The 24,637-nt window shown below is 38.8% G+C and overlaps 2 protein-coding genes across 9 annotated transcripts in view; one reads left to right on the forward strand and one right to left on the reverse strand.

Moving 5' to 3' along the window:
* Nucleotides 1-6,619, reverse strand: part of DUS4L (dihydrouridine synthase 4 like) — a 36,733-nt gene extending 30,114 nt beyond the window's left edge. Inside the window, exons 1-5 of one of the 5 annotated variants that reach the window (XM_064702849.1) lie at nt 6,569-6,619; nt 6,042-6,176; nt 5,649-5,770; nt 2,222-2,339; nt 710-832 (exon numbers count right to left, since the gene is read on the reverse strand). In XM_064702849.1, coding sequence (XP_064558919.1) covers nt 710-832; nt 2,222-2,339; nt 5,649-5,770; nt 6,042-6,151 — 473 coding nt within the window. In that variant the 5' untranslated portion in view covers nt 6,152-6,176; nt 6,569-6,619. Of the gene's footprint in view, nt 1-709; nt 833-2,221; nt 2,340-5,648; nt 5,771-6,041; nt 6,465-6,568 lie in introns of those variants that run through there. The other 4 variants (XM_064702850.1, XM_064702851.1, XM_064702852.1 and 1 more) reach the window with 4 other exon arrangements.
* Nucleotides 6,617-24,637, forward strand: part of COG5 (component of oligomeric golgi complex 5) — a 173,111-nt gene continuing 155,090 nt past the window's right edge. Inside the window, exons 1-6 of one of the 4 annotated variants that reach the window (XM_064702835.1) lie at nt 6,617-6,728; nt 7,537-7,676; nt 8,648-8,705; nt 11,411-11,465; nt 11,564-11,633; nt 16,627-16,747. In XM_064702835.1, the coding sequence (XP_064558905.1) occupies nt 6,674-6,728; nt 7,537-7,676; nt 8,648-8,705; nt 11,411-11,465; nt 11,564-11,633; nt 16,627-16,747 (499 nt within the window). In that variant the 5' untranslated portion in view covers nt 6,617-6,673. Of the gene's footprint in view, nt 6,729-7,536; nt 7,677-8,647; nt 8,706-11,410; nt 11,466-11,563; nt 11,634-16,626; nt 16,748-18,120; nt 18,183-24,637 lie in introns of those variants that run through there. The other 3 variants (XM_064702836.1, XM_064702838.1, XM_064702837.1) reach the window with 3 other exon arrangements.

Genomic DNA, 24,637 nt, shown 5'->3' on the forward strand with positions numbered 1-24,637 from the left:
GGGCAACCTGCTCCAGGGCTTTAGCACCTCCACAGTAAAGAATTCCTTCTTAATTTCTTTTAATCTAATCATGCCCTCTTTTAGCCTGAAGCCATTCTCCTTTGTCCTAGCACATCATGCCCTTGTACAAAGTCTGTCTCCATCTTTCTTGTTCACTCCCTTTAGGTACTGGAAGGCTGTTCTAAGGTCTCCCTGGAGCCTTCTCTTCTCTGGGCTGCACACAAAACAATAAAAAGCAAGTCTACAGAAGCTGAGAAGCTGATGTAGGGAAGCAGAACGTATTCCTTACAGCATCTGTGGGACCAGTTCTCAGTTTTGTTACCCATCCCTTTATACTCAATTACAACTGTGGCTCTGCTCTCTAATAGCTCACAAAGCAAATCCTTGTGATGATACAGATTGTGTATTGCTTTTCTTTTATAGAAGCCCTCATCTTTTCACTTGTACTTTCATGTTGTTTGGATTGCAAGAGAACTCTAGTTCACAGTATGTTATCTGGTAAGTGGTCAAAGGCTGTGCTGGTTGTAAGTTTTCTATTACTTGCCCCAGACATTTGAGTCAAAAAAATCTCAGCAGTCTTCACATGTAAGGAAATTACTATAATGTATAGTATTGCATTAATAGAATTATAAATATTATTACTACTACACTAAATTCTTTAAGGAAAAAAAAAAGATTCCTCCACAAACAGCAGTTAAGTTAGACCTACCTTATTTTAATAGATACTGAAAATTTAGGGTTGTCGATCTGCCTCCGTACGTGTCTCACCATATCTTTAACAAGCTCAGGTTTATTTATTAAGCAAGCACCATAACCTTCTGACATCGCCCATCTTTAAAAGAAAAAGAACACTCATATTCTACATCTGAAGAAATGCAGATCAATATCAGTTACATACATCAACGTGGCCTTCAGCATGTGAGGTTAAGTGAACAGAGATAGTACTGGCTGCAGATCAATTATTTGTTTGCAGTTTGGTACAGCTTTTAGATCCTGGTTCAGTCTCCATTGTGCTACCAGAACTTTGGACAAGTTACCAACTTCTTTAGGTTCAAAACAGATTCATAAAGAAAATAAATTACATTTTAATCTACAGTGCATGCATAAAAGAAATAATTTGATGTTTCCCCTCCCCCTGTCACAGATTTCTTTTAAATAGATGACAACTTCATATTGAAAAGGAGGATTTTTTGAAGTGCAAGTGAGGACATTATTTTAGTGATATTCTGGTCTCACTATTTTGACTGGCAAGAATAACCTTTGCTTCCACATAACAGCAGCTATTTTTAAAATATTTTTTCTTATAGAGGCACATAAAGTACACCAACTTTTGTTATTTTGAAACTAATTTGCACATGAAACAAATGATTCAAATGTAAGCATGCATTTTTGGCCTAAAAGGAACAGACAGTTCTACATACTTAACAGTAGTTAGCTTAAAAAAACCCCAGTACTTCCTTGCACAAGCCTCAGATCTCTCCAGAAGGGCTTTCTCAAATACTATAATTTTAGGTCAAGAAAACCTAATTAGAATAGAGAAATTAAATTTATTTGCACTGTAATATTATCTTTTACTTTCCTACATTTTTCAGGTCTTTATTTAGAAAAAGATTGCCTGACACTCATGTAATAGATGGTTCTCAATGGAACCAGTTAGGAACTACTACTCTATTTCACTGCCAAGACAAAATCTTTATCAATTTAGGTGAGAAGTACATCACTAATTCACTATACTTATAAATTTAATAAAAGATGGAAAAAATTATTTTCACTACTTTATCTGTATAATTTATTTTAAAGACTATCCTTCACTTGCAGCAAGTTTGAGACATCATGGACTTGCCTCATTATTCTGGAAATTGCTTCATCATGATTCAAACCACTCTGCAAATTATTAGTAGCAAGCTCTTTTTGGTAGTGCACATTTAACAGTTGCTGAGAAGGGACGGACACTTCAGAGCCAACACTCAGTATCTCAGAAATGAAAAAAGGCAAGTTGGCAAATACATACAGTTTTCCCAGTAGTCTCACCATGGTGACAGGCAGCTGGGAGCACTCAGAACAGTGCCTTACCACATAGACATTTCTGACAGGTTAAAAACTCTTACTCTCCTGAAATCTATTTTTAGGTTAAGATAGAAATTATGATGAAAAGGAAGACCAGCATTCTTTAGTCTCTTAATTATCTCCCCATATTTACCCAGCTTGTTCAAACCTTTACCTCTGAGGACAGCCACAGTTTAGGTCTATTCCATCTGCAAAAGGACAGATGATACGGGCAGCATCACACAAAACCTGTGCTTCTTTAGCAGCAAACTGAACAATCAGTGGGTGATCACCTATGCCAATGAAAAGATATTTAGAGATTAAAAAATCCCCAGAAAATAAAAGTAACAGGTTCTAAATTTTGAATGCTATTTTTGTATATTGTACAGCTGTCTGACCATGGTCCTGGCAACCAAGTATAGGTGACTCTGCATGAGCAGGGTGGCTGGATAACATGACCTACAGAGGTCCTTCCAAGCTCATCTATTCTGTGATTCTGGAAGCCCTCAGTCACAAATAAACAAAGGCAGCTGGCCAGGGGTTACTTACTAAGTGAGTATGTCTATTAACAGAGGTGGAAATTCAGACAAATATAGGTGTACTACACAGTTGCTGGCTTAACATACACTTTCTGACTGACACTGGTCAGTTGCTGATCTTTCACAAAGACCATTTATGAAACCAGGCATTCTCTAATTTTCAGCAGCCTTCATGCTTCCCCTCTTAGCTTGCCCCTTCTTGTTGCATGCTGCCCCTTTGCTGTGCTGTCTTGCCAGGTCTGAAACTTGCTTACAGAACCAATCCTTCAGGAAAGAACTAAAACACCCACAAGCTTTGCCCTTCCTCATGCCTGCCCATCATTTTCCTTTTCTGTGCCAACATGGCTGTTTTCTGTCCACAATGTGACACACAGAATTGGAAAGGGCACACGTGTGCAGAAGCAGCTCTAGCAGCTTTGTCTCTAGTGAGAAACCAAAGTGCCAGTGCCCCTCAGCTTGGGTCTGCTGAACTACTTGTGATTTACTAAGCCCCTGCAGAGAGCCAGATGGTCATTTGGAACATGAGTTCCTGTTTTACAGCTACTGCATTACATTAAAGGCATCTCAAATATCTCAAGCAGTCTCAGCACTCACTTTCCATGTAAACAATTGCTGTAGTTAAGAAGCAGCAGCGTGGTATCAGAGCACTGATGGAAAGAGATGATCCAACAAATGCACAAAACAAGTGCACTTCTTGTACTGAAGAGACCACAAGTGCTTTCTGAACATTTTTCTGTTTCAGAGGAAAGTAAGTAGTTATTGAAATGGTGGAGATTAAGTAAGAAAGGACACCACTACCCTCTCAATAAAGCTGAGGCACTTCTAAAAGTTACCTAAAAATCCAGCAAGCAAAAAAATATTTGCACATATATTTTTAAAAGTGTCCTTTCAATAGTGCTCTAGCTGAAGAGACTTACATTGTTATACCTAATATTTTAGAATAAGCCCACATGCCTAGTTTCTCTTTGTTGAGCATTAAGTAATATAAATACTGAGTCTAGCCACATAAATTTTTTTAGCAGCAGCCACAAAGAACACCTACCTCTGAGAAATACACAACAAAGAAACATGAATGCAGAAGAAAATGTAAAACATAAATTGCAAACCTACCCCTCTAATTAGAAGACAAAATCCCCTAACAGCCAGGAAGTTAAACATAAAACCACAAAAAAATGCAAATACCAATAATGTAAATACTATAATCTGGTCAAAGCATGAAGCAGAGTGTTTCATAGGCCTGTAAAATTAAGGACAGCATAAAACAACTGAGTAGGAAAAGGATCTTGTTTACAACACTAAAACATTTCATCTCCTCTTTCCCTATCCCAGCACTCCCCAGAATACACTCTATATCTGATCTGTAGAACTTCAATGCCACCATACTTTGTGTAGATCAGAAGTGTAAGTAAATTCAAGGGGGGCAAACTAGTAACTGTGGTGCTTTGAACCATATATATTTGAATCAGTTATGGTCTTACTCATTTATTTTTACATACAATGAGTTATTAATGGATTTTTTGTAGTTGCATTCCACTCATAAGAGAGTCTACCTGTGCTTTCCAATGTGAATTTTCTCTGTAATTGCTCTGTTCTGTTTGAATAATGCACCATAATAGTGGGTGCATTACTACCATAACTCACAGTGAATGCTAAAACAGTGAAATACACTTCCCTATTACATATACACTTACAAAACCACAAATTCTGTGGCCTGAATAGACTAAATCATCCCAATTTATAGACCCTACACTGATCTTACTTGCATGTTAGTGGTGCTTTTCATTCCTCCAGCTGCAGCCTATGCTCATACATTCCTTGTCACACTGTTCTGCTGCAGCCACTTCACGCCAACAGATCTCTATCGTTCTCGTCACCTCTTCCCACATACTTCAGATCTCTTTATAGCCATGACACTCTATAGGTCTCATACTTCTTCTTTTTATAGGTTCTGGTTATGTTTCTGTACCATGCCTGAAGCCTTGCTTCTCCCCCTCAACCCCAGCCATGCTTAAACCTCTGGTCTCTTTTGTGCTTTCTTATGCTCATTTCCTCAGTCGTCCACCAACAGCCCCTTCCACCCTCCAGTCTGGCTAATATGAAAGCCTTCTTCTTTTGTCAGTCCTTGACTCCACTGTATCAATGCCTGGTCTATTGCTTTTTTCACCTTTAGTAACACTCTTATTTTTGCTAGAGACTAGAAAATTTTCCTGGATGAGTTGAGTGTTTGTCTCTGAAACACACATGAAACAATTGCTAGAAAAAGAATCTTACTGTCATCTTGGCACCTGGTCTAGCTGTGATGGAGTTACTTGTCAAATTTATTTGAAGTTCATTTATAGTAGCCTGTGTGGTGCTGCATTTTGGATTTTGTGATAAAACCAATGTTGATAATTCACAGCTGTTTTGGCTGTTATTGCAAAGTACATGCACAGTGTCAAAACTTCCTGGTTTTCTCACTTTGCTTTCCCCTACCCCCATCAAACAGACTGGGGTGGGCAAGAAGTTTGCAGCAAAGCTATGACAGCTGACTCAAACAGAAACAAGGAGTATTCCATACTGTATAACATCAAGTTCAGCAAGGAAACTGGAACGATAGGGTGGGTTGGGACAAGGAATTTTTGTTCCAGTGGTCCAGACCAGGCATTGGTCTGCTAGTAGGAAGTGATTGCCTTTGCATAACTTGTTTCTTTCCCTTTATGTATTAAGCTGCCTTTATTTTGACAAATGAATTTTTCTTTCATTTGCTTTTCCTATTCTCCCCCTTGTGCTGGGAGAATGAAGGAAGAAGGAGTGAGTAGCTATGTGTGGTCAACCCCCACAGATATAAATCACTTTGGAGCCCTTGATTTCAGGCAGAGACAAGGTTTTCCACTATTTCATTTCACCCACTATCACTGGGCTGTGCTTACTCTCACTAGATTATTTCTGTGTTTTTATAATCAGACAGTATACCAAAATTGTTAACTGATGTCAAGTTTTGTAACTCACTTCATTCACCCGGTCAATTTCGCTTATGATCACATAAAGCATTCTGACAAGAAAATGGTTTCTTAAAAATAATACCTTTGTTTGTTGTGAATTCGCTGTCTCTGGCTTTTGCAGATCTCACAAAATCAGCTGCTACTATCATTGGTGTATAACACAAATCACAATTGTACTTCCTAACCAAGGTTCTGAAAGCCAACCTGCAGACACATGAAGATTAAGAGGTAAATAGTTAAGGCATTTTTCTGATTAGCTACCCTAAAATGCTGTTCTAACATGCAGTATTCTGGGGATGTTCAAGTATTTTATGTGTAGATCTGTAATGAAAATATGTAAAATAAAACACGTCCCACATCTACCTCTGTCTTAAATAAAGGAGAAGAAGGTAATCACCCATTTTTAGTCATTATAAATTTGAGAAACAAGTTTCTAAACAGTGAAAATGACAGAGCTGACATGACAGTTACTTACTTTGAATAGCGGACCATAGGAGCACATATTTTTACAACTTGCCCAGAATGAAACAAATCCATGGGATCTTTTAGTTGGCATTCTTTAGTTTCTCTGATGTCATCAATCATGTATAACTAACAGTCCTTGCAGCATCTGGAAAAAACAAACAGCGTTTGAAACATTCGTCATTCAGCTACTTCTCACGGGCGGTGCTGCAGAGCAGCACAGTTTACACAGCACTGCCGTTCTGGTGAAGCGGCCGGCCAGAGGCTGCTCCCCGCAGGGTGCCGGGGACAGCCCTCCCGGCACGGTCCCTCCCGGCACAGCCTCACCCTGCACGGCCCATTCGGGCACGGCTCCCCGCGGCACAGCCTCACCCTGCACGGCCCCTCACGGCATGGCCCATCCCGGCACGGCTCCCCCCGCACAGCCCATTCGGGCACGGCTCCCCCCATTCGGGCACGGCTCCCCCCATCCCGGCACGGCCCATCCCGGCACGGCACGGCCCGGCCCGGGCCGCTCCCGCTCCCGGCCGCCCCGCTCACCACGTGCCCCTGCCGGTGCCGCCGCCGCCCGCCCCGTCGCGCTCCTTCGCCATCATCGCCATGCGCCGCGTCCGGGAGTGACGCGCGGGCTCCGGCACCGCCAGCATGGAGGAGGCGGGGGCCGCCCCCGCCCCGGCGCTCGCCGAGCTGCGGGCAGACGGTGAGGCAGGGCCGCGGGCTCGGGGGGCAGCGCCGGGCACAGCCGCCGCCGGCACGACCGCCCCGGGGGCTCTCCGCTGCGGGCCCCGGCCGGAGGGTCCCCTGTGAGGGCGGCGGTGGGCCGGGCGGGCGGGGGAGTTCCGGGAGTTCGGGCGGGGGAGCGAATGCCCCGGTGCGGGGAGGGGCTGCGATGGGTGCGCGGAGTGTGCGCTGGGGCTCGCTTGCTCCCAAAGAGAAAGAAATTGCATTGGAACATGAGGCGAAGGTGCTCGGTTGAGTTGAGAGTAGCTGTCTGGGAACTCTGGTCTTGGTTGATCCAGAGTTATAATTGCAGTGTTATTTCATAATTGTTTTATAAACTCACACTGTTGTCGAAATCCGCTATGATTTTATGAAGTTTTGTCTCATGCTACTTGTCAATGATCTGCAGCTGACTCGTGTGTTTGGCTATGGGTACAGGCTCACCAGCTTCACTCTGGTTACACTGCAAAGTTTGAGAAAATAAGATATTGATACTTTTTAGTGTATTCTGCTCAAGAGAAGGGTGTGGGGAATAAAGAAACATGTGACTTTATCACCATTTGCAAAAAAAAAAAAAATCCCCAAAACAAACACGAACCTCAGTTGCCGGTTCCAGACTTGTTTCTTATGATTGTGCCCTCTTCCGACGTTTGTACTGTGTAATGTAGAGAACATTTACTATTATGTTGAAGAAATTGACAGAGATCTGTACACTGCAGGGCTATAAGTATTATTTCATTCTTCCAAACCACGAAAATAAATCCCTAAAATCCTAAATCCTTTTTCAGAATGCTATGCTGACTTCTTCAGAGAAGACTTTGATGTGAAAGCTTACACTTCCCAGTCCATCCATCAGGCTGTGATAGCTGAGCAGCTGGCCAAACTTGCTCAAGGTATTAGTCAGTTGGATAAAGAGCTGCATTTACAAGTAAGTTTAAAACGTACCTGTTATTCTGGGGTGATTGATATAAACTAGTGAAAAACTTAGTATTCTTATAAGCTTGTAATTTGTGGTATTGCCCAGTTCCTCTGCAAGCAGTTACTAAAGGTACAGCTTGCAGCTAAACTAGTAGTGAGTTTGACAACTCAGTTAAGCCTACAGTCAGTACTCGTAGCAGGTAGCCATGTATTTTTTCAGGTTTTGTAGTCATATCACTGTGTGCTGTTTTACTCTTCCTGGTAAGAAGGAAGACTCCAAATGATTGTGTCAACTCATAAACACTTGAGGCCATGTTCAGCATGGCATTGTGAGAAGATAGGGAGAGCTTGCACCTTTACATCATGTGCTGAAGAGTAACATAAGCCCTGAGACTTACCTTTAGCTAGGCAGATATAACCTATGTTAACATACCTCTACACCTTCAGAAGGGCTTTTGAGTTAAGATAGAAGAATTTTTCTATGCAGAAATCACAAATCCGCAGTAGACATTGTAATGAGAACACTTGCTAAGTTTGTCTGTAGTTTCAGCACTTGCTTCTTCCCTCCCCCTGCCCCAGTTAGTAAATTCTTTGGGAACTAGTTTATATATGTTGTAAATAGAAAAAAAAAAGAATATACATTATTATGGTATGATTAGTAAGTTCACATTTACAATTATTAAGTATCAAGATGTGTTGAAATGTGCTCTGCTGTCTCTAATTGTCAGCTCTGCTGCACATCTTAATTAATTTCTGGCCCTCTTCTCATTCTGAGCTTGCTGCTTTTGTGAGTTAAAACACCTTGTGTTCTTACAACCCTTTCTCCTGTGAGATGTACTGCTTTTTCCTATATCTGGCTGATATAGGGGTGCTGATACTTAAATGCCTAATGTAGGAATGATTGTGATATATTTAATACTTCTTTTAGGCTCATGACCCCATTTTTCTCTATTGATTTCTATTTTGTTTTTTTTTTTTAAGGTTGTTGCAAGACATGAAGATCTGTTGGCCCAAGCAACTGGAATTGAATCCCTGGAAGGTAAATCTTGTTATATTATGCTGTCTATCCTTACAGTGGAGGAAGCACTTTTAGGATCTGTGCAGGGAACTCATTCACTGCCAACTTTGGTCCCTAATGTTAAAGCTCCAGGTCTGATTTCTGAGGAGTAACATGTGGCAGCTTTTTTATTTTAGTTTTTTTTTCCTTACGTCAGTAGATGGAGCTCCAAGGAGAAGATTTGGCTGATACTTCTCTGGGGCAGCTTCTTCGTGGGAAAATGTATTTTGATAATGTTCTGAGCAACTTTTGCAATAAAGCCTTCTTTTACCTTTTAATATATCTTTCTAACTAAGCCTAGTTTTGTTGCAACATTGGTAGGTATCTGCTGCCATAAGCGCCAATTTTCTGTTGCACATGCACATGTTGCATAGTTTGCACATCTTAACCAAAGAGGCTATAACACATCATCTAAACCATGTTGAGATACTTTTTACTAGGGAAGGGCTCCTAAGTTAAATACATACCTTTGTTTTATTCTACTCTTTGAGATGTGGATTTTAACATAAACTGCTGATTTTCAAAGGCTTGCTTAGGAACCATTGACTGTATAGAAGATGGTTGCAGTATATTGTTCTCATGCCAGGAGCTCATTAAACCTGCCATTCTGCTCTTTGTCACTTTGCTGAGGGTGTCATATAGTTTGGTATTATGGTGTCGGTTTTGGTGCAGACAGTATCCTTAGTGTTTGGAGTTGCTTGGGTTCACCGTTTTGTGTCAGTAATTGCATATAGTTGTAAAATTAAAGAAATGGCTGTTTAATCTAGTAACAGTAGCTCCTAAATAACTTTTTAAACAGTTGGAGAATCAAGTGTAAAAACCTGAAATATGTGTCATTCTCCAAATAAGAAGTAGACAGGAATGTGTGGTGAATCTTGTAACTGATGAATACCTCCCTGTAACAATCTTCAGCAATTTGTGCTCAGTGGAATTCTGTTTTCTGAAATGATGGTTGTTTCTGAAGGCATTTCTTCCTAAAATTGCTCTGAGGAAAGAATGATGTACTTCAAAACAACTATCAGTTAGGAAACATTTCTGTCAGGCAGGTGTGGTAAATAATGCACGTTTTACAACTAATTTGGCAAAGTAAAAATAAAATTCAATTCACCTCAAATTTGTTGAAATTTTTCCATTTACTTAGTGTTTTGCTCTTAAAGGAAACACTGAGTCAAGATTCATAAGAAAAAGAAAAGATAAGTGCCAACAGATTTTTTAATTGTGAAGTTAGAAATGCGTAGCTCTTGGTATATTTATCAAGTATGTTAGCAAGTGAAGATTATGGAGCTAATTCACAGCATGCACAGTCATTTGGATGTGTGAAAGTGAATCTCATTAAACATTTCAAATTGGTACATCCAGCTTGTAGAGTCTTTGCTTTTTTAGGCCTGCTCTGTTTTATGTATTCTTTTCTGTCTGTAGGTAGTTCAGTAGGTATCTTGAGCTACCTCTTACTTTAGGATTAGGCTAAATTGTATCATCATGTATCTTGACAGCAGGTGGAGAGGGGAGAGTGCCTTTTCGCCCATCCTTATTCTGTCCTCTGGGAAGAGGGCTGTTGGATGCTAAATAGCACTATCACAACCATAGATGCAGCAATGTTGTGCCACTGGCCCCATTATTGCAGTGTAGGGTGGGCACTGCAGCCTATTTTGCCAGCTTTTCGCTGTAACTCATATCTTCATCCTCATGATCTGCTGCATGTCATGCCGTGTATAAATAACAGTGAACACACGAGTTCTGAAATGTCGAGAAAATGAGAATTTACCTATCTATATAAAATGAGTGAGATACAGTCACAGTACAGGACAACCTGAATGTAACATTTGTAGTAGTTTTGTTTGTCTTCCATCTCACTGTATCATGCTGCAGTTCTACCTAATTTAATGATGGCATGCTTGTAAACAGGGCAAAAATGTTGTATGTTTTAGAACGCTAACAGTAACTGAAACAAAAATAATTTCGTAGGCCTGGGTTTGTCTAACTTAATTAAATTCTCAGCAGGCTGATTCTGTATTGCAAAAATGACTCCTGTCCCCTACTACTTAGTTTGTAATTTACCAAGAAAAGAACAGGCACGCTTGTTGGCTTTCCTTGTGCTGCTTTGCCAAACTAATGTGGAACAAACATGATTAGGGTAGTTTGCTCTGCTTGTAATCTAAATTAGATGACCTTACAATGACATTGATACCTTAATTTTTGCTAAAGATCCTTCTGCACAGGATGAAAACCTTGAAATATAATAATTTATCTTCTCAGTTCTCTTTGTCCTAGTCACTATGTTAAATAAATAGCGTTAAATATGCTATGCCATTTTTATATATCATGGTCAGATGTTTATACCAGGTTGTATAATTTGAACTGCAGTCCTGATCAGCATTCTCTTAGAAAGTAGAATCCTCCCAAATAGTGTTTGAAATTTCACAAATGATGGATTTTGGAGTGATATTTATTCTGCAGATTTATGTTCTCTACCAATACATTTTCCATAACATTCAGTAAGTGACCTGCTCATTTTATTTCCCAATATGCCTACTAATTTTGGTTTCTCTGATGCTCTTTTATAAAGGGGGAAACTGTTTTTAGTTTATGCTAAAGTAGTTACTATGATTTGAAGAAAAACTCTTTCTATAATTTTCTTATGTTTCTGTAATTGATGAATGATGTAAAAAATCTGCTTTATTTTGCAGGTGTCCTCCAAATGATGCAAACTAGAATTGGTGCTCTACAAAGCACTGTTGATAGGTATGACATTCATTATGCAATCAGAAAGTATAAATCCTTATGTTCTATAATGCTATTTATTAACACAGCTATAAATTATTTTCTCTTCTTGTTTTTAGAATTAAAGTCAAAATTGTTGACCCCTACAACAAAATAGTGTCTCGCACAGCTCAGCTAGCAAAACTTCAAGTAAGTTGCATTAAAAGCATACTTAAAAAAATTCTATTTGAATGTGTGTTATTTCACAACTGTCAGGCATGAGTACAGTTTTTCTACTCCAGTAGCCTCTAGTTCATTGTCAGTATTTTTCTGAAAATCAGTATTTGTCCGCCTTCAAGAGCTACTGAGAAGTGTGTAGTAGGAAAGTGGGAAATTGACCTTCGCACTGGTTTATTGAGTTTTTGTAGAGATGGAGGGAAGAGAGAAGGGTTATCTGAGTATAGATTAATTAAATTGTATAGATTAATTAAATTCTCATAACTATTTGTGTTATTTTGGTATTTAATGTTATGGTGCTGTTGTGTAGAAGATGCTTTTCGCCCCTAAGTTAGTGCAGGCTTTGCTGCAGTTTAGTAAAGAGTTTGAGAATTAATTCTTTCAAAATTCTTTCAGATTTCTTCAATAGTCAAGATGCAACTTGAGGAGCTATTTGTGGAGTTTTGTAAGCCTGCCTTTTAAGTATAAGTGGAGTCTACAGAAGGGTGTAGATGTCTGTTAGAGGATAGCAGTGGGAGAGAGCTTATCACAATGATGATGAGATAAGCATCAAACACTTCATTGATAATTTTATAGTAGTTGAAAGCTTTTCCATAGATCTTCAGGAGTCATGTATCTGCATTCTATTAAGTTTATGGTTTGAAATGCAATACAGCTCTGGCCTCACAATTGTTTAATGAGTTATTGTTGGAACTGTTTGTCTTTGCAAGTTTACCTGAATTTTGAGCTGTGGATGTACACTCTAGGAGATTGCCATCTGCAAGTGACTGCTGTTGTAGAGTAGATGAAGCTGCAGATTCTAGTCTGGGGACTGGTGGAGCAGCTGTATTGTCTCTTGGCTGAACTTCTATTTTCTATGTTACTTTCAGTAGCAGTGAAGTTGAGCAGGGAGCTCTTAACACACTGTGCAGCCAGTTTGGCCAGATGCTACTGTTGTTTTCAGCTCCAGCTGTTACTCTTTTTGCCACTGGCCAAAAGTCCCATGACTTCCATGTGGCAGGTTAGGTGCAGATTTTTTGGTTGTTCTCTGATGTGTGTTGTGCTTGTAGAAAAAGTTGTGGGAATGTGGGGCTAAAGATGAAGATCTTTTGTAGCCTGCCCTTACACAAAGTCAGACTGCAGAGAGATGTCTGAGGAGAAGGAGTCCCTGAATTTAGGAGATGTTTCTTGGATGCTTCCTCTTGGCTGTTACATGGGTTTTCCTGTGGTGTGAAAGCATCATCCATCCAGAGTCAGCATTATTCAGGCTGTGCCAGGGGATTTGTAAGATCTGACTTTTTTTGCTGTAAGTCAGGAAAAAGAGGTGGAGAGTGGGAGTCTGGTAGGCTGCTCTTTTAGCATCAGTGTAGAAAGAGGAATGATGATTCCAGATTCTCTGCCAGTGAGAGTCAGAGTCTCATCACAAGAGCTGCTGTCCCTTCTTGTGTTGGCAGATACTTTGTGAGTGCTTTATGTTACACTACACTTCTGGGAAGAGTTGAGGGTCAGGACACCTGAATTAATTAATGAAGCTGAACTTAGGGAGAGTTGAGTCAAATCTCAACTCTCCAGCCTCCTAAAACTGCGCTGCTGGGGTGTCCTTTACCTGGGGGACTCGTTTGTTGAGGAAGGAAGGGCACAGCACAGCAAACAATTGACTTCCTGGTGGTGGCAGGGCTTATGACGTGAAATTGCTCCCAAATGCAGGACTTGTGGTTTGGGACATTGTCAAACTTACTAATTTTATCAGCTGATCTACAATTGGTACATGTAGATAGCTGGTAAAAGAGGTTGCCTTCTGTCAAGATCTGTAGGGTTGGCAGGTATGTTTTGCTGGAATGTGTGATGTTTCAGTGCCTCTTAGAGTTGTGATGGTGTTCTTTTAATACCTCTGCATTGATTGCTGTGGGACTGCTCACTAACTGAAGGAATATTTGACTTGCATAAAACTAGATTTTGCCATCCTTAATTGTTTTTAATATAGTCTGGCTTTTTCATAAACATTCTCACTGCAAGTTTGTTGTTAAACTTCAAATCTAGTCCTGAATTCTAAATCTCTGCTATGTTCTTGTACATATTTTGTCTTTCTGTGCTCTTATAGCTTCATGGCATCCCAAGGCAGCAGCAGACACTGAAAGCTCACTTCCTGCTCTAAATGATACTGTCCTCTTCTGACTCTTTCCATAGCTGATCACAAGCTAAGTGGGAGTGGTTAGCAGCTGATATGGGTAGACAGGGAGTTTGTCCTTCAGAGGATTCTTTTCTGGGAAGCTCTCTTTAACTGAGTGTTTTTGCATGGTCTCTTGTTTCAGTGTCTTGCTGTATGAAAAACTTTATAATTACAAAACATTAAAAAAAAACCCCAATAATTCTATATTTTAAAGTTATTCTTACTTTTAAATATTTGCCAGTAGCAGATGTCTTTGTGATGCTACTGTAAATAAAGAGTAAATATAGTCTGAAGATAGTGGGCTGTCTCCACTTTTTTCAAGCTTTATAAACAGCAAAATATATCCATTCAGTTACCTGCATATATGAGCTACACACTGGCACATTTTCAAGTGACTCTCTCTTTATAATTAAGTCTTCTTTCACTAATTTCTTAAAATTACTTGAGATTAGAAGCTTTTCAATGACTCAAATTATAGCAATAATTTCTGTTATTGTTGGCATGTTGTTTAAAATTCAGGAGATAACTAATATTTAATCTCAAAAAAAAAATCAGGGTTTATTTTTAATTTTACTTAAAATTACTTGAACTGACTGAGGCCACTGGCCTTTTCCAAACTAGTTCTTGATCAGTAGAATTTGTTTCTTCTTGGATGAAAGCATCCCCTTTAGAAAAGCATACTTGATCAGCTCAGGGAGGGAATGTTTCCTGAATTAATTCAGACTTCTGTTATGTGGGTAGTCAGGTTAGAGAATCTGGCATCTGTGAACAGCTCACCATTAGATACAGGTCTTTATTTCTGTTACATGCCCTTACATATAGCATTCTTTTGCTGTGATTGGGAGTTTTATCAAGTTGGACAGCTCACATAAATGAAAATACTTGAGTGAAAAAGAATCTTTGTCAAGGGTAGAATGCAGTAGAAATCACTACAAAATTTAGAGTGCACCTTCAGTGTCTTTAGATTTTTTTCTTCTACTAAATCCCAGGGCTAGAAATTAAAACAGTTTTTTGCTCTTGTATCTAAATGTAACTTCTCCCATCTCTTACTCTATTTTAAAAGATTGTTTCTTGGGACAGGACATAAGCAACAATTCAACAAAAAAGAAATAATCTTTCAGTGTGTAAAGTAAAAGGTGGTTTGAAAATAACAGAAGGTGAATTCTCAGGGAAAAACATTAGCCAGAGGTATGCAACTGGCTTAGAGAGTAATTAATTTTGAAAGCAAAGTAGTGATACTATACCCTTTCTTTTGGTGAGGCACAGTGCACTGTACTGGAAGCTATTTTTGATTAGTCTTGCAGAAATTTAGTTCACAGATATGAAAGTGATATGGAGATCAAGATTTTTCTAATTAAAGAAATGAATTAATAAAAATTAATACATTAATCTCTCAAAGCAGGATAAGCCCCACTTAGCTCTCACAAAATATAATAGAAATCACATGATTAAGTTATCACAGAAGGCATAGAAAACTTGCACTTCAGACTGTGATAGAGAGCCCAAAGCAGCAAGAGTAATTGGGCTTTCCCTGATGTGCCTCAGTGGGTTTTTTCCTAATTTTTCCTTTTTGTTTTGTCTAGATGTTTAATAAAATTAAACTATAAATATTTGTGGATTTGTTAGTTTGTGCTGGCATAGGGAAGAAACTGCCAGGTTGTACAAGTCTGCTGTGGATATTGGTTGAAATTATTCACTGCTATAGTTTTTTATATGTGCACTTCAACTTCACCTTTCAATAAATGAACTTGAGTCTGAAAAAGATATTCTAAGTCTTGTTGGATACTAAATATTTTTTGAAGTAATTTAAAATTAATTTTGATATCCATAAGGTTAATACTTCAGAAGACTTTGCCTTCAGTACCAGGGAAAATAGCTCCAAACAACTATGTCATACTTGTTCCAAATTTCTCACTTGCCACCCTTGTTAATCTGATTGCAGATTTTGGACTGTATCTATGACTGTACTGAAATCTGAGTTGCATTTCTGAATTCTGTTTTAGTTGTTACCCACTCCAGAATGTTACTGTTCCTCTACCATGTATTTCAAGGTACTATTTGAGTGAAAAGTTATGAAACTATTATATTTGATTCAGATGTCAGCAATGCCTGTTATTCTAATTTGGTGCTAATAAAAGCACACATGAATATGGTTCCTAAAAATTTATATAAATGTCCATATTCCTAATTTTTAACCAAGAATGCCATGTATTTTAATGAGCATATGAAAGAATGTGAACTAACAGTTGAGTGAGTGAAGGTGACTGGCCTTCTAAAAGTTTTGCTGAGAATTAGTTTTTACATATATGCCTACCATAAGAGTCAATATCTGTAATAACAATTTAGTCTTTATGTTTTATTGTCTTCTGAAGTAAGTGCTGCCATTTTGCTTCTTTTGGATGAGTGTTTGATTGGCAAAGCCAATTCACTCAAGTATTTTCTTAACTTGGCTAAAGCTTTAAGAGGAGAGGAGTATTGAGGAGAGATGCACAAGGTAAAATAAAACTCACTTCTAATTAGGAATAGAACATGCCTCTGTCATGGGATTCTGAGTTTCCTTTGTTTTCTGCCTGGGTAGTGACAGAATAATCTCAGTAGCCCCATGGATATAATTACCAGCTTCTGGAAGTCTTCGTCTATATAACACAGAATCATATTAAAAATTTTGGAAAAAAGGGATTTCAGTGTTCTAAAGTTCCTTGTTTTTATTCCCATTCACATTTCCTTTTTTGGTTAAGATGTTTCCACATTTGAGTAGTGGTATTATGTGATGGTAATGTACTGATAATATCCCCTAATGCCACGATTTCCCTGCAGGCTGCCTGTGACTTGCTGCGGAGGATAATACGCATCTTGTATCTCAGTAAGAGACTTCAAGGACAGCTGCAAGGAGGAAGCAGAGAGATAACAAAAGCTGCCCAGAGTCTCAATGAACTTGGTGAGTCCTTCTTAATTACTTTTAGATACATTTTTAGCTTTGCTCACATGACTCGCACTAGTGTTTGAGGTAAAGAAACACCCAAAACTTTTTACTGTGGTTCTTGCTTTCTACTTCCTGATTTAAATTGAGAAATGGGATAGACAGAACTTATTAGTCCTTTACATATTTTTGTATGACTTCTCTAGATACTGGTATTTAATAACGTGAAAATTCTGTGATAATAACCTGTGTTCTTTTGGGCAACAATTTCTTTGTGAAGCAATTTCGTACTGGTTTATGTTTCTATAAAACACCCTCAGAGGCAGCAGATATATCTTTAGCTTTTGGGAGACATTGCACTATAATAAGGCATAGTTTAAATTACAGTTTATGTCCTTAAAGAAAGATGTTGGCCATGTGACTTTTATGAAAGCCATAGGTGATATGGTATACAGGTACTTAACCCAGTTCAGATACTGAAAGTGTTCTGGTGCAGTAGTGACTAATTTACCATTTATTTTATTGCCTTGTGTGAAGAATAATAAGGTAGTTCTCATGAAGGTTCGTGTTACATTGCTAAAATGTTTTCTATACTTGAGCTAGCTTGGGAAATTCCACGCTGTGCTGCAGGATGCAGTGAGGAGCATCCCATTAGTCTTGGAGATCAGTTAGTGGTGTTGTATATGGTATCTTGCCAGCTGTTCTTCTCTGATTTAAAGGTATTCAAATTCCAACTTCCAAAAATAGGTTGTGGGAGGGCTAAACTATCAAACATTCAGAATCATCCTGAAGTTTCTTTTGCATATTTGTCACTACTGCTCTTTTTATATTGTGTGATCAAAAAATTATTAGACAATGACTTAGTCCTATAACTGGCAGATGCTGTGTTGCAAGCAGAAAATTTATGTATTTATTTAGTATATCAGTCTGATTGGAGCAATTAAGTGCCAGTTGTATCACTGTAAGTTAGAATATTTTTTCTGATTATTTTTACTTTTCTTTCCATTTTGCTCTACTTTTACATCTTCAGAATATATAAAATAATCCTGTCTGTTAACTACCTGGATTACCTTGGTCCTGTTAAACAAATGAGTACAATTTAGTGGTAAAATCTGAGATGTTTAGTGTAGTTTTTAGGGTTTCTTTCTTCAACAGAAAATACTTTTTACTACTCATCTTCCTCTTTTTTTTTTTTTGTTTCACCATTTGTGGAGGGATAGAATGTAAGAAAATAAAGATAGTGCAGAAGGTAGTCTCACACCTGAGGAGTTGCAGCTGTACCAATCACCAAAGATTAGGAACAGGCCTGCCCTTAACAGGCCACAGCTCTGTCCAATAAGAAGAGTGCTACAAAAGAACGGGTTAGCTGGGTGAGGAGAGAATTGGAGTTTGTTGGTTGTGCTGTGAAGAAGAAAGAGTTGTGAGGAGCTGCCCATGAGAAATTACCGAGAAGGTATGGGAGCTATGCAATGAGATGACAACAACCATTTAAATAAAAAAAAAGACCTTGCACTTTCTTTTGTTGAAGTGCTGCAGTCTTTTGAGTTTGTTGTTTTCAAATCCTTGGTGTTTTCCTGAAGCTTGGCAAAGTCTGAGTAATTATTGTTGAACATGAAGGGAAATGTGTCCCCTTAGGCGACCCTTTTGAATTGGATCCTACAGTCTATGGGGGTAGCCAAGGCTTGTGGTCCTTAATTTAATCCTTCATCCTTAGTTCTGGATGGTTTAAGGCCAGGTAAAATACCTTACCTATTGTCATTTCTCTCTCCATCTTCTTTCCTGGTATTTCTTCCTTTTTTCTCTCTTACCTCTCCATCTTTGTCACCCTTGGCTGGTTTGCATTCTTCCTGCTTCCCAGCTGTCTATGCCTCCCAGCATGGCGTGGATGGGAGCATGCCCCTGGTGCAGGGAATTGGAGGTGTCTGTCCCGTGTGGAGAGGCAGTGGCTGCTGGCTGTGGGGTAGCTCTGTCCCAAGGGGAGGAGAGCTCAGGGGGCTGCCCTCAGCATGGGTCAGGGTTCTGCTGTGGAAGGCAATGTCTGCAGGGAATGTGGGGTGTGGGGTATGGCTGGGGAAAGGCTGTGCTGTGCTTCTGGACTTGGGAAGCATTGAGATGGGTGGGAGATCCCTAGCAGAGAGGTGGTGGTGGTGTGTGACAGGTGAGCACTCGGGATGTGGTGGCTTGGGGTGAGGCTGTGCAAGTGCTGAGCTTCAGGAAGATGGGAAATGGGCTGTGGTGCTCTGAGGGTGGGAAGCATGGAACAGCACTGAGAGCTGGCAGTTCAGTTGGTGAGATATGAAAGCTTTGGGGAAATGCTGCAAGATCTGATGGTAGTAAATAGGTGGTAGACATGAGTGGTGTGAAAGCCTGGTACTGGATAGGGACCTCTGAGTCACAGAGGCTTGCTTTCATGTCCAGGATGAACACTGATCTGTGGTTTTAGCCATATATTCCTGAATATCCCTTTCATCTCTTGTTCAAGGAAAAAATAATTCCATTGTTTATTGCCTTTCTGTTGTACATGTAGTGCAGAGTAATTTGTGCTTTGTCAAACTCAGCCCTGTGATATTACTGTGAAAGCTTTGCACTTGCTGGGGTAAAAGATACCTTCCATTGCTTCTAAGATATTATGTACAGAATCTTGAGACTGTCAAGTTTGTTTTTTTTAAAATGTACTGCTACACCATGTGTATATGTTTGGGGAACACAAATGTGCATGTTTAGGCATGTATTTAACATATATTCCTGTAGCTAATCTATGGTAGTTCCATCACAGCTTTTACTTAGTTGTGTATTGAAGTTTATTTTGCAGTGATGGGAAAGGCTATTGTAAATATACAAAATATTTGAATTAGGTAGAAATATGTGTCAATTAGAGAAACTACAAGAAACAGTAGCTTTTACTGAGAAGCAGGTTTTTTCTGACCTGACTTCCTTAAGCAAAGGAACCCTAGAGCAAATAAACTATTTGTTGGAGTCTGTGTAAGAGTGCTGTTAAATAGCAGGACACACAGATTTATCAAGAATGAATCCTGTTTAACCAACCGTATTTTCTTTGTTGGCAGCATAACAGGCCTTGGGACTAGAGAGATCAATGACTGTCTTGTAGTTTGATTTAAATAGGGCTCTTGACACCATTGATTTAAATAGGGCTCTTGACACCGTGTCACGCTACAAGATTGGCAATAGAATCCAGATGAAAATGTCATGCAGTGAATGCAGAAGTTCAGAGAAAGCTGTACCCCAAAAGCCTTCATCTGTTGTTCACTTACCCAACAATATATCAAGCAGGGTGTTGTTAAAACGTGTTCTGCAGCTGGCTTGTATTTTCATTAATGATTTGAGTGATGTAACATGGCATATATCCTTATTAAATTTGCTAACAATAATCAAGCCGAGAATAATGGGAGGTATGTTGGGAAACAGGATTAGAATGAAAAATATTCTTAGCGAATTGGAGATAGCACTTGTCTGAAAGAGAAATAAAATCAGTTCAGGTAAGATGTAAGTCCTCACAATAAATAGTTCTAGTTAAGAAGGAGAACAGGAGAAATGACTGAACGGATTACAGTTCTGCTGAGAGGGTTGATAGTTCCTCACAAATTGAGTGCAAGCCACTTGTTCATTTATTTTGTAGCAGTGTGACATTGTTGGCAATAAAGTTTGTGTTGATATTTCTAAGGAAGGGTATTGTGTGCAAGGCACTTGAAAATAATCTTTTGTTCATGCTTCAAACAGAGTATCAAGTCCCTTTTGAAGCACCTCACTGAAGGAAGATGTATGTTAATTAGAGAATCTCTTAAGCGCAGCAGCAGTGGTGGCTGAAGGTCTTGAGGATAGGCAGTGAGTGAAAGAGCTGGAAGTGTGTGGCTGTGTTTTGGAGAAGAGGGGGATGAGAGGGAGAGTAATGTTCTTCAGATAAACAAAGGTTTTTCAGATGGGAAGGGATTAAATGGCTCTCTATATGCACTGTGACTTAAGCAGTAAGTAATGGGCCTGAAATGAAGCAAAGGAATTTTTTTTCTGAAGTATTAGGAAAGAGTTCTGCCAGAAATTAGAATTTCAGGGGAGCTATGAAGTAGTATTTGAAGCCTTTTTAAAAGTGTCTCAGACAAAGCATGTACTGGGAATGAAATCATATAGTCATGCAATAGCTTGGGTTGGAAGGAATCTTTAAAGCTGATCTAGTTCAACTCCTCTGCAATAAGCAGGGATAATTAGATAGAGATGATTTTGCCTTGAAGTGGGAGGACTCAGTGAGGTGATCTGCTCCCAGTCCTTTGTGTATCTTGGAGATATTCCCCTCCTTCCCCATTTTTTTGTTTGGTTGCTTTTGCTTTTTCTTTTATTTTTTTTAAATTGGCATGCTTCATATAAAACGTTCTTCACAAGTTGGTTTGTTGGGCATTGTTCCCAGATACCACCTGGAATATTATTAGAACAGTGTGACAGGAAATTTCATGCCATCACTTCAGCCTCTTCTTATCATTCCTTTAGATGAGATAGAAAAATTTCCTCAAAGACCTTCATCTCAACCCTCTGACACAATTACTTCTCTTCTGGTTTTGACTGACATTCACATAAACCTCACATAGTTCATTGTGTTACTTGAGTGCTGCAAAAACTGACCCTCAAAAGCTATTATGTCAGTCTGGTCTAGGAGAATGCAGTGAGCAGGAAAAGGAGGGTGATACTGTGTGTGAATGTAAGTGTCCTGTATCTGGTTTTTTCCCCTTTTCTGGGAAAGAAGGCAAGCTGTCTGACTATTTTTAAGAAAGATATTACTTTATTTTTCTTTTCTTTTTTTAGTATTTAGAATGAGTGATGAATATTGTTATGTATTTATGAAAATACCAAGCACTTAGTAATACTTAGTATTCAGGAAACAACAGTTTTAATTTGTTGTTTTAGTGGTAAGTATTAAGCTAGTTTATTTTGTACTGGTTAGCCCTATTTATTGCAAGGTGGAAATACCTTTACCTGTGGTTTCCATGGTGTACCTTATTAATTGAGTGTTTAATAGCATAAGTAGTCTAGCTAATACACAGTGACTTATTCTGAAGTGATTGCAGATTGGCTGACTGCAATATTTGTTCCTCAGGTTAAATATTGTTGTCTAAAAGCTGTTTCATTTTAGCTGCTGCAGTTTTCGCAGTAACATTCAATATGTGTTATGTGTCTGTACACAAGTATTACTAAACTTGCCATGGTAAACTGTCTGAACACCTGCCATGGATACTGTGGCAGCTCTCTTTCGCTGCCGCCTTCTTCCTGTATCCCTTTCAGTCATGAACTTTTTTTTTTTTTTTTTTGCTTCTGTTCCCAGCAGTAATTTACAGTGTATGATTGCCAAGCCAGATCTTGTGCTGACTGCTGTAAAGTGAGGATGGACTTGGCTACTGTCATGTCAGTGAAGTCTTTCTCTGCTAGTACGCAGAGCAGACAGATTTGGTGATACTGATACTGCTGTACACTGTTTCTCATAAGAATCAACACTCATCAAACGTGAGGGAAGTGTTGCTTTTATGGTACTTTTGCTTAGGGACTTAGATGCCTTACAGTTTGCTGCCTTGTGCAATATCTAGTGTTCCCCAAAATAATATAGCACATGTCTGTAGCACAATGCATTGTTCTGTAGGGGTAAGTGAAGTGATTTGATTAATAGAAATTACATGGCTTGGACTGCATGACACTTTGCCTGGGGTAATTAGTCTTGCTGAGAATGACTGAATTGTGTTACTGGCTCAGAGCCATCTGCATTAGTGCCACTGCTTCAGGTGGTGCATCTGCATCCATAGGAAGTGCAAATATCCTGCTAAAACATTTTTCTTCTGTCCCCAGTAGTATTAACAGTAATACTGCCAGACCTTGACTGAAGTGGTCTGGACTAAAAAATACTGTGCCTTTCTGTAGCTGAATGTAACCTTCAAGTTCTTCAATTTCATGTTCCTTCAAGTTGAGTTGGCTTTTATTTTGCTTTGTTTTTTGTGAGATTGTTACCATAAGATGGAAGATAATGCAAAAATTTGATGTGCAAATTTTTATTTGTAGTGTTCCAGACCAAAAAAAACCCTTTCCGGTGGGAAAGTTTGTTTTTTTCGTGTTGGCTTTTGAAATAAAGTACGTTCTTGGTTGTATGTAACAAGTTCATTAATTTGAAACATTGACTGTAAGATACCAAATTAATGTGCATGTAATAGAATGATTTTCAAAATTTATACAATTTTTCATTAAGAGGCCAGTAGTGTAAGACCTCTTTATCTTCTTTGAGCAAGGCATACAGATTTTACCATCAAATTATGTTTTGCTGCAACTAGGATTACCAGCTTGGAAACCTGATGTTAGACAAAGCATTTTACATAAATATTTCATGTGTTTTACCTAATCTCTGGCATGCATTCTTCTTCTAAGCATTTCAGTAGAGCTCACTAAACAATTACAGGCACACGAGAGAAAAAACTTAAGTTGGAATTGATGCAAGAAAAAAATCCTGTTGCAGTTTTGTTTTTCAACATGTCCTTTAAATTACCAGGGTTTTGAATTTCATTTTCTTTATGCATACAATTCAAGAAAAAGAATCAAAATATGTTTGTAATTCTGGGATTTCTTCATGCCTAGTTTCCATTAAACAACCATAAACAAGTTTCAGTTTGCTGTATTAAGTGAAACTATTTTTTCATGTAAGCATGAAGTTGATTTATGGTATTGATGAGATTAATCTTTTAGCTGTAACCACTCAAAGAATTTGATTTTGCCGTACTATTAAGTGTTTGGTAAGTTTAGTCTGAAGCACATAGGCCTTGTTGGAGGGTTGTGTGTCAGATGTTTTAAAATGAGTTTTGTATTCCACACTCTGTTGTGGTGTTGACCTGTTCCTGAGTGATATATTACTGACAGCTCAGTAGTAAGTTGGTGTCAGAAGTTAATTATGGTGTGTTCAAGTTGCTTTTACTGTAGCATGGGGAGTATTTCTAAAAGTTTTTATCCATATTCCAGGTCTATCAAAGACTATTTCTGTCTTTTGCTTCTTTCTTTTTCAGTTACAGATGTCTACATCTTTTGTTCCTTAGATTTCTAAATAGCTTTACTCTTTCCAGCTCCCTGTCATCTGTTCCCTAAATCTGATTTCTGCTATTTCATTATTAAGATCAGTTATGACTTTTATTGTATGATCTAATGTAAAGAAGTTTTGGTTGTAGCCTGTATTACATTAAGCTAGGCTTCAGCAAGTACAGAGTAAAATCTGGGCCTGACAGCTCTTGGTTTATTCACTTCTAACAGGTCAGGGAGCTCCAGTGGGAAAGAAATGATAGTGGACAATAAGTAAGGAACGAGAGAGGGGGAAATGTGATGGACTGCCACAAAGTGTTTTCTGCTTGGAGATGAATTATTGTAAGGACAGCAGAATAACTGCACCCACCATGCAGTTGATAAATTATTATGCATTTAAACTGTCTATGGACAGGCACATGAGGCACAAATGGTGCTTGCATTGGTAGCACATTCAGTTCAGTGTTTGAGATTAAGCCAGTACTTCTTTTTTCTTAAAATTACTGTGACTGCAGTGTTTTCCATTTGCTGTGGTAATACATCAGATGGTCTGGGGTTTTGTGATCTAGAGGCTGTATCTGGGGTTTGTAGTGTTGCCTAGTGCTGAAATAAAGGGACTTGGGAATTTTGAAAGAAGAACTGGTTGGAAAGGAAGAATAGAAGGAGTGATGAAAAGGGAAATTGTAGAAGATGATCTTGGCAATTACCCCATCCTATCTTTTTTCATTAGTAGGTTTAAATGTAAGGGTCAAATCTCACAGGTTTTTTTTTTTCCAATTTTTGTTTCTTTATTTTGAAATTAGTGAATTCAAATTTGTAACTCTAAAATCTGGAAACTGTGCTTGTATTCTGTTTCTC

The sequence above is a fragment of the Zonotrichia leucophrys genome, chromosome 1A (genome assembly GCF_028769735.1).
Source record: "Zonotrichia leucophrys gambelii isolate GWCS_2022_RI chromosome 1A, RI_Zleu_2.0, whole genome shotgun sequence".
Lineage (NCBI taxonomy): Eukaryota > Metazoa > Chordata > Aves > Passeriformes > Passerellidae > Zonotrichia > Zonotrichia leucophrys.